This window comes from Asterias amurensis, chromosome 11 (assembly GCF_032118995.1).
Source record: "Asterias amurensis chromosome 11, ASM3211899v1".
Taxonomy (NCBI): domain Eukaryota; kingdom Metazoa; phylum Echinodermata; class Asteroidea; order Forcipulatida; family Asteriidae; genus Asterias; species Asterias amurensis.
In genome coordinates, this window is record NC_092658.1 from 6,212,511 (window position 1) to 6,223,186 (window position 10,676).

Genomic DNA, 10,676 nt, shown 5'->3' on the forward strand with positions numbered 1-10,676 from the left:
AAAACGACACAATTAGTTGAATAGAATACTATGTGCGTTCAGATGCTGCATACTCTTGAAATGCTTCTTGCATGAAGCCTTTTGTGAAAAATGACCACTTTCTCCGAGACTACAGAACTTCAAAATGGTCATTTTAAAGACAGTTTTATAATATCAACCATTGTACGGTGCTTCTTACCACGAGGTTAGATGGTCACAACCTAGTTGAGTAAATACCAAAAGCAAACCCTGCCTTTAATACTTTTTGGAAAACATTCAAGTTCGTCTAAAACAGTAAATCAAAATCTGCTGACAGAAGAATGCCGTCCATTCTAGGTGTGGGCCTCGGAGACATATAGCATTGATAGGATCAAGTGTAATCGGCAAATGACCATGCGTGGGTCTCAATGGGTGAGTGACGTGAGTGGAGATCAAAGATTATAGAGCGCCGATGGTGGAGATGATGTGTCTTACACCTTCCTTTCAAAGAACTGATAATAATGTTTTAATGGTGAGAAAGTTTTGATTTTGTAAAGTATTGCCCTGTTAGCAAATGTGAGATTTGGTGGACCATTCTACCTCCATGGGTGGACGCAAATATCACTGTGACGGCCTGGATTTGATTTCTCTACAAAAATGTTAAGGGGGCTCAATTGGACGTGATCATACAATGTCACATTATCCAAGTGAGCCACCTTACCATTCGTAGAGAAATCAAATCCAGGCCGTTCACAGTGTATTCTGTTTGCAATCATATATACATGTAGTTCTTGTTTCAGCCTTATAATGCGCACAATCGAATTGCTTGGAGCCTGGGCAAGTCTACTGTTCGTTTTTAATCAGATGATATACAATATCTCACCTCCAGTAATTCGTGTTGGTATCAGCTGTTGATGCTGTAATGCAATGTTCTTAAAGAAAGCGTCGTTATCAAATTGAACATTTGACAATTAGCATCAATCAGGATCTAAACATTTCTAGACAGTTGATGTTGATATAGAGCTTGATGAAATCCTCACTCGGTCCCGGTGGTCTTATCCAAGACAAAAGGATGGGCTGATGAGCTTAAAGTTCTTGCAAAAGATGTAGTGATATAATGCGCACAATCACGACATCTGCAGTATATTGGATGTTTCATTGATAATGTAAACGATATTTTTCAACCAAATTAACAAAGTTTAGTATCGAGTCCCGTTTTTCGAGCAAGGCAAAAACTTACAATATTTATTTGCAATGGATGTACACATTACAGCAAAAATGTTGTATTGTTAATCGCATCTAAAGACAGGTAACTAGGGGTCTTATTCATAAAGCCCTCGTTAATTGGTCACTTAGGTGGCTCTTAGTAAGACTTTAGTAAGACTTTAGTAAGCCCTTAAGTGTTATTCATGAAGCATTCTTATCGCTTTATTACTGTGTTACTTACTAAACCTCTCGTAACGCCTTCTAAAGCAGGAACGCGCTTGAGCTGAACAGTCATGTAATTGTTATGTATTCCACTGGAGCGTGACCTGATTGTCCAAAACGAGCATTTATACAGTGACTGGATGGTATCGTCAAACATGGAGCGCCGGACTAAAGTAAGGAGAAAGACCGTTGTCCCGCCTACTGAGATAGTGAATTTAGTTGACATTGTTGCATTTAATTGGTCGGTGCTTAACAACAAATTTCGCTGAGAAACTGTGTTGGAAAAGTCCTCAGAACTACCAAAGCGGTTCACCGCATTGGAATGACATTCAGAGATTTCGCAAGCTTTCACACGACATCAACATGCAAAAAAAACAAGAGTACAAAATGTAGCAGGTTACCGCTGAACTATCGAGTTGTTGTTGTTACTAATCACTACTACCAGTACAATTTTAATGAAACACAAATCATGGCAAGTAAAAAAAAAACGTTTAGACAGAAACTACCCTAAGCAACTTTAAAACCCCGCATAACCAAACAAGAGCAGAAACACCAACCAGACGAACTAAATTAAAACCAAAACAGTAATACACAGAACACAACTAAATTAAAATAAGAAAGTACAATAATAGTAGTAAACTAATAACCATAACAACTAATAGTCATAATAAATACAAAATAAAATAAACGAATAAAAAAAGTAAACAAATAAATAAAAACTTAATATAAAATGATGAAATAAAATAATATAAATCAAGAAAAAATTATTAAAAATAGATAACAAATAGGTTGCACCTTCTCAAAAATGTCGCAATGTTTGAGAAAACTTCACAAGGATTTTATAACATATTAAAAGTTGTTCTCCTTCGCTACGAAGCCGAAAACACCCCACGTAGCACTAGTAAGGACTTACGCACTCGATTGAAGTTACGAGTGCGTCGTGAATATGACGCAACTCGCTAAGAACGAACAAGTAACACGTAATAACTTAAGGCCTTTTATTTTTGACAAAAGAATTGATTTCAGCATGCAATACTCATCATTTTGATACCAAATTTGCATATGTGTGATGAGAATTGACATGGTTATGACATATTTTTACCAAAAAGGTGGTATTTTACCCTAAAAACGTCAGATTTTAGTGGTTTCTGCCCTGACCACACGGTAAGTCCGATCGGGCTGGTGTGCATACTTTGCTCATTAGGACCTACAAGCACAGTAATTTTTATCAAAATCGGAAGACAAGAGATAATCAAAAAGTGCGTTGGTCTGACACGGAATGACCCATACTTGTCGCACAACGTAAAGTTGTTTAACACACGCCCTCAAGAGGCAAAAGATACTTGAACAACCCCTTTAATTGACTACATAAAATACTATGGAGTTGAGTTGGTACCTTTCCAAATTATGGCAATGCTTATGGCCGGAACGTCTAAAAGTCATAATCTGTCAGCCTAGCATTTTACAAGTAATTGAAACAAACGCTGCATATTTGCAAAACATGATAATGACATGTAATCAGTGCTTAAAAGCCAGTGGACACTATTGGTAATTGTCAAAGACTAGCCTTCATCACAGTTGGTGTATCTCAAACATATGCATAAAATAACAAACCTGTGAAAATTTAAGCTCAATCAGTCATCGAACTTGCGGGATAATAATGAAAGAAAAAACACCCTTGTCACACGAAGTTCTGTGCGTTTAGATGGTTGATTTCGAGACCTCAAGTTTGAAAGTCACCTGGAAATAGAATTTGTTTTCTTTCAACCATAAGAGTATATGCTTACGAACAATAAAACTATTTTTTTAGTAATTGTTTGTGACGATTTAAATGTTTGAAAAATATATAAAGTTGTTTGGGGGGCTGACTCCGCCTACACCTTTTGTGACGTCAATCGAGGCAGACTTTGCCTGCAATGCGTATAGTAAACACACGTGCAAAGTACATGTACGTCCAAGTCGTGAGTTGGTAAATTTCGAAGAGTGTTTTTCTGCATTCAGCAACAATACACCTGGTCGGCATTGCCGGAAAAAACTTTTTTTTTTTAACGTACAAACTCACCACTTGGTGCGTACATGTACTTGCACTTGTGTTTACTCTACGCATTACAGGCAAAGTCTGCCTCGATTGACGTCACGAACAGCGCCCTCTCGGGTCGGGGTCTACTCTTAAATTTGTAAATAACATACGAACTGATTTTTTAAAACCTTAGTTAACTGTTTATTCACATTCCACTCATCAAAACACATATATTAGTGACAAAAGCTTTATTTTGAAAAAATACCACTTCCAGGTGACTTTAAACTTGAGGTCTTGAAATCAAATTCGTGGAAAATTACTTCTTTCTCGAAAACTATGGCACTTCAGAGGGAGCTGTTTCTCACAAGGTTTGATACCATCAACCTCTTCCCATCGTCACCAAGAAAGGTTTTATGCTAATAATTATTTTGAGTAATTACCAATAGTGTCCACTGCCTTTAAACAAAAATAGCCGATATAAACAGCATACTTCGATGCCTTCAGTGCCGTAATTCAAATGCTACAGATCACGCACTGTATTTCACGACCATCAACATACGGAGGGCACTGGAGGGCCCCGCATGCAGCTTCCATCAAGTGAAGGAGCGCCCCGTTAACATTGGCCTGACTGCCTGGGATAGCTTCCGGTGCCTCATCCACACATACAGCTTGCTTCCTCGCGTTGACCTTGTGAGCTGACATGAGGTAACCCTTGTATTCCTTTGTCCAGTTGTCAGGACATTCGTTCTTGGCGGGAAACAACACCTGAGTGCTTCGATTGGTGAGACGACACACCGCACAAGGCACGTCATTGTCGTTAATAACTTCGGAGTTCTCGTGAGAAAATGGGTCAAATGAGTAGACTTGGTATTCCATTCCATAAAGGCGTGAGTTTTCTTGGAATCCATCTCTGTATGAAGCAGGTACATCTGGATCAGTTGGGAGACATAAGAGATCCGAAGTCCCTCCCTTATGGTCATAATATGCACCAGCACCATAACCTGCCAAGAAAGTCCTCTTGATATTAGCATTTTTGCATAGTGCAGGACTCCTGTACAGTTATATGTGAATAATGTAAATGAGTAGTACTACTACAAGAGAACGACTCTTTGTGACGGTAGCGCTAAAGTTCGGCAAATCTCGAGATAAACCTACCTTGATATACGAGCTCTGTGCCTGCCTGGTTTGGACAAGTGGTTCTTCCCCACCGAATGTATGTCGGTCCTGAAGAACTACGCCCCTGCCATATCATAGACAAACAAGTTATTTATACTTCACGAAATCTAAGATTCAACATGAAATGTTTTGGATTTAGCTGAGAACCTTATATACCTACACACAGCCAAATCGGTTAAGGAGATCTTAACCATTAGTTATCATTTGAAATGTGGTCTTCAACAAATTAGTCTCAACCATAACTTTTACGTGTGCCTTAGTATGTATCTTCAAATACTTTGTTTGTGACTATACACGTTGTTGGGAAAGTCAATTTTAGCAATTTTGAAGGGAAAATTGAACTTAACAGTATAACTAAGAAAACAATTATAATAAAAATTCGACCTCTTAGTTTGGTTACTTGTAAACCATTTGCTCAACTTTGCTATAATAATCAATTTGGCTAAAGCTTAAAAGCACTATTGCAATTGTACAGTATTGTAACCGACACAACATGAATCAGAATATTCGGAGACTCATCTTTGTCAGGTGGTACACGGTTGGTCTATACGCAGACCCAATGGCGGCCATTGCGTTGCTTCTTTACGGTGACACACATAATCGATTCTATCTCCGAATTGAGAAAAGTTTCGGTAGGTTGACCACGCGAATTAGAATTCGAGTTCACAGAGTCGACTATTGAGGGGAGTTCTGTGCTAGCCGAGTACGAGTACTACAACAAAATATTGTTTATAGCACTCACTCCACAATACACCTATTTTGGTATACTTTCGGATACCGCCTAAAACAAAAACTATACTTGTGGTTACTACAAAGAGATTGTACGAAAATAAGATTTCTTAAAGGAACTAAACAGGTACCCTGCTGCAATTTAAAGGCAGTGGACACTTGTGGTAATTGTTAGCATTAAACCTTGCTTGGTAACGAGTATTGGGGAGATGTTGATAGTATAACACATTGTGTGAAACGGCTCCCTCTGAAGTAACATAGTTTTCGAGAAAGAAGTTAGTTTCCACCAACTTGATTTCGAGGCTTCAGAATAAGATTTTGAGGTCTCGAAATCAAGCATGATTGCACACAACTTCATGGGACTCGCAACTTCGACGACTAATTGAGCGCAAATTTTCACAGGTTTGTCATTTTGTGCATATGTAGTGAGAAGACTGGTATTTGACAAATAATGTCCAGTGTCTTTAAACATGTAAACAAGAATTCAAGTTGTAAAAACTACCTGTTGTCCTTGTGGCCCTGCCTCACCGCGTGGTCCTCTTTCACCATGTTGTCCTGTCTCACCACTTGGTCCTTGCTTACCGGGTTGGCCTCGCTCACCGGGTGGTCCTGGCTCACCGGGTTGTCCCGGTCCAATAGGTTGTAATGGACTAGTGGGTTGTCCAGGGTGGCAGTCCCTTCCATCCCGTCCAACTTCTCCGTTCTTTCCGTCACGACCGTCTCTGCCATCCTTCCCATCTTTTCCGTCTCGGCAAGTTAAAACTGGAGAGTAAATTCCAAGTGGGTCTGAAATATGAAATATTAGGGCAAGGATTCCTTCATCGCGAAGAATATTCCTTTATAACTATGTCATGACCCGCGGGCTTCTTAGACTTAACAAAAGTGTTTCGTTCCCTCGATATGATTTTGCATGGACTCTTACTCCCAAACGGCGAAAAACAAGTGCTACACATGGCTGCTAAGAACAGCTCCATAAAATATCCATTGGAGTCAAGACATTACCAACAAATTCCTATATGGAGTCCTGCCCAAGCGCTCATCAAAACTTAGGCAGAGAAGGATATATTTGTGTGTAGCCACTGCCACAGGAGCAAAGACGATCCAGTATCATTTTTTTCTACTGACCCCTAAGCATGGGAGGAGGAAATCTGGAGGACCTGCACTTACCTACACTGACATTGACCGTAGGTTTGGAGTCAGTAGATTTCGATTAGGCGGCAATGGGGAACAAAAAGGCATAGCGGACCATAGTGATTCGAGGACACCACTCGACCGAAGTAAGCAATCGCATATATTTCGAGAAAGCAAATTTACGTTCCGAGGCAACGAAAAAATACGTCGAGGGCTAGAAATGGGTTTAAAACGCCATAAATGTTACTTCACTTGCTTTTTGCACATTACAGATAAATGTCGAGGACAGCTCCTTTAACTTTCCTCCTTCGATTCTTACCAGTTTGGGGAGTATGAAATCCCGATTGAAACGTCATATTCCCCTCAGCATGGCCGTTCTCAGTAGACATATGTGGTTCATGATCTCTCCGTATTCGCAGTTGGGCTTTCTTCGAAGTCTGACCATTCACTTCGGGAGTAGGAGTACCTTGATGCACAGTGGCTTCGTTGGTGGTGACATGTTTGTCCAAGATAAACAATCGATCTTCATGGAAAAGTAACTGGTCCCAAATTCGTATTAAACCAACATTTCACAGATCAACACACATAAATATACACATGGCTTATTATAAACATGTTTGTTGTTTGATTCGGTAGTTTGGAACCCATATTATCTGAGAGGCAGCCCCGAGTGGGAACAAGTCAAAGTCTCGTGAGATTTGGATTGAAACTATTAATTGACCTGTGGTGGTCCAAGCTTATCCTCGTCGACCAGCCTGATTTTGTGGCGTGACGAGGCCCACTGGTTGCAAGCACTCGACTCAACCTGTGATGTTCTTGTGTGTGGGCTCGAGTCCCGGTCGTGAGACGTGTGTCCTTGAGCAAGATACACCATAATATTGTTTGCCGTTAGAACACTTATAGTAAAAGAGAGGTAGTTTACTCCAGTGTTGCTGGTTCACATATCATTTAATTGTTGACAGGTCTCCTCAGGATTGCAATCACTTTTGTTAACTCATCCTCCCAGAAATATAAAATGACAATAATATAGCAATGACTCGTTTTTACCTTAACAGACTGCAGTTCTACGTGAACATAGAACAGCATCGGCCCAACAATCAGTGACGTTACAGTAAGGTTTAGGAGCGTTCCCGCCAAAAACCAACACCAACAATTTTTGCTAGAGTTCTTCTTTGACCAGATCAGATGATTTTCAGGCAAATTATTAGAATCCATGTCTCTTTCTTGATCTCCACAACATACAAGCTGCGTTTACAACGAGCCTTTTGCTACAACTGACGCCAAGTGAAAACAGTTCTAATACAGTCGCGAGGAGTCGCGGGGTCACAAGAACGTGCGTTGTCGTAAAACAGGTGCAGCATACATTAAAGGCAGTGTATACTTTTGGTAATTGTGGAAGACAATATCCTCACTTGCTGCTTTCCAAGATATGAATGAGAATAGCAAACCTGTGAAATTTGGGACACAATTGGTCATCAAAGTTGCAAACAAATGATGAAAACTACACAATTAGTTGAATAGAATACTATGTGCGTTCAGATGGTGCATACTCTTGAAATGCTTCTTGCATGAAGCCTTTTGTGAAAAATTACCACTTTCTCCGAGACTACAGAACTTCAAAATCGTCATTTTGAAGACAGTTTTATAATATCAACCATTCTACGATGCTTCTTACCACGAGGTTAGATGTTCACAGCCTTTAATACTTTTTGGAAAACATTCAAGTTCGTCTAAAACAGTAAATCAAAATCTGCTGACTCTAACAGAAGAATGTCTTCCATTCTAGGTACCTGGGCCTCGGAGACATATAGCATTGATAGGATCAAGTGTAATCGGCAAATGAGCATGCGTGGGCCTCAATGGGTGAGTGACGTGAGTGGAGATCAAAGATTATAGAGCGCCGAAGGCGCAAGACGCGGAACTGAAGCTTTTGCATGCTGGAACATGAAATACGTATGGGCGCCATTTCAGCAAGTGAATGTTTTGTTTCCCATTGATAGAAATGGTCATTGTCTGCACTAATCTGCACTAATCTATTGTTGTATCAAAGGAGTTACTTGCCGAAATGGCGTCCAGTGGGATGTCACATTTCAGCCCGAGTTCCGCATCTTGCGCCTACGGCGCTCTATAATCTTTGGCGGAGATGATGTGTCTTACAACTTCCTTTCAAAGAACTGACAATAACGTTTTAATGGTGAAACAGTTTGGATTTTGTAAAGTATTGCCCTGTTAGCAAATGTGAGATTTGGTGGACCATTCTACCTCCATGGGTGAACGCAAATATCAGTGTGACGGCCTGGATTTGATTTCTCTTCAAAAATGTTAAGGAGTCTCACTTGGATACATTCATACAACTAAATATTTATAAAGCGCCTTTACATCAAGATCAAAGCGCTGAAAAGAGCAAGACCAATGGAACTATAAATACATTAAATTACATCTGATACAAGTGAGTTTTTAGAGATTTTTTGAATAAAGGCAAAGAGTTACAATTTCTGATGCGTACTGGGAGGTTGTTCCATATTCGCGGAGCAATAAAGGAGAAAGTCCGGTTGTGAGCAGATGAGAGTGTTCTGATGGTTGGGTGTTCGGTTAGGCGCGTGTTGTCAGAAGCTGATCGCAAGCTTGAGCGTGGCGGTTGGTAGAGAGCAAGGCAAGATGATAAGTAGCCTGGTGCTATTCCTAGGAGACATTTAAACACAGTAACTAAAACTTTGAAAGTTACTCTCTCTTTGACCGGGAGCCAATGTAACTGCTGTGATCACACAATATCACATGATAAAAGTGAGCCACCTTACCACTTTCGTAGAGAAATCAAATCCAGGCCGTTCAGTGTATTCTATTTGCAATCACCCACACCGTACAGTGCACCTCTAAAGGGTCCACACTATCTTACGAAAATGGAGCATGCTTGCGCAGAATACTATTGGGACTCAATTAACGGTGTGGACGTACTCTTGATTCGCTAGTTCTTGTTTTAGTCACAAGGCACAATTACATCGAATTGCTCGGAGACTTGGCAAGTCTACTGCTCGTTTTTGAAGCAGATGATACATCTCTCATCCACTAATTCGTGATATAAGCTGTTGATGATGTAATACATCTTGCAGCATAATGCAGCGTTTTTATCAAAAAAATTATTGAACATTAATTTGACAGTGATCTTATCAATCAGGATCTAAACATCGTCTTCAGAGTGGATGTTGATATAGAGCTTGATGAAATCTTCATTCATTTCCGTTGGATTAGACCATGGTCTTATCCAAGACTGCTAGGATGGACCATTGAGCTTGTAGAAGTTCATGCTCAAGATGTAGTTATACATTGGAAAGAATGTACTGACTAGAACGTGCAGTGAGCACTGTCACGACATCTGCAATATATTGGGTGTTCCATTGGTAATGGAAACGATCTTTTTCAACCAAATTAATGTTTGCAATGGACGACAGCGACAGCGACAGCGACAGCGACACCGAGATTTTCTGATACAAATGTAACAGGCTCAAAAATTAAGACTGCAAACAACACTATGGGGTATGTTGTAACATGGAGGGTTGTAATGTGTTTTATTCAATTTTTTAACAGTGGAAACTGCACTCAGCCAGCGCTGTACAAAACTATACCTCTTTAAAACTTAACACCTCGCAAATGGTGTCATGAGAACAACTTTACTAAGATTATGAAAAAGACCGACAGGAACCAGTGTACTGCATTCCTGGGCTACGACTAAGCTAATGAATAAATATGAAACAACAAGCAATACAAAGGATATGCAAAATGAGACTATTTGTGGTTGTTCCAATAAACAATGACCATGGGTGCTAAAATAAGGTTAAGATTGGCTAAAGTATAGTAGATGATCAGTTTCACCCAGCACATTCCCTCTTTCAGCCCATGCGGTCTTTGCAGAGTTTTTATCCCACAGCTGTTCGTGTTCTAAATGACAGGTTTTAATCATGAATGTCTATTTCTGATTTTAATTCTATCGTACTATTTTTATCTTTCGCATTTCGCCTGAAATTGTAATACTTTTTAGAGTTGTTTATATTATATTTCCATGTATTTTTGTAAATGGTTAATTTTTAGTGTATTTGTATATAACAAAATATTTTTAGACACGCAAAACCAAAACGAATTTCACTGTACTAATATTTTTTTTTTTTTTACAAGTGACAATAAAACATTATTCTATTCTATTCAATTCTAAAGAACATTCCTTTAGATGCAATAAACT

General features: G+C 39.5%; 1 protein-coding gene across 2 annotated transcripts; it reads right to left on the reverse strand.

Moving 5' to 3' along the window:
- Positions 1–3,587: 3,587 nt before the first annotated feature.
- LOC139944393 (short-chain collagen C4-like) lies at positions 3,588–6,960 on the reverse strand. Of its 2 annotated transcripts, none has more exons than XM_071941405.1 (4): positions 6,762–6,960; positions 5,814–6,073; positions 4,562–4,646; positions 3,588–4,407 (listed from the first exon to the last, which is right to left on the reverse strand). In XM_071941405.1, the coding sequence occupies exons 1-4, from the start codon at positions 6,829–6,831 to the stop codon at positions 3,920–3,922; spliced, it is 903 nt and encodes a 300-aa protein (XP_071797506.1). In that variant the 5' UTR covers positions 6,832–6,960; the 3' UTR covers positions 3,588–3,919. The 2 variants fall into 2 exon arrangements, with proteins under 2 accessions (XP_071797506.1, XP_071797505.1); XM_071941404.1 differs by having other exon boundaries at positions 5,814–6,097.
- Positions 6,961–10,676: the final 3,716 nt, after the last annotated feature.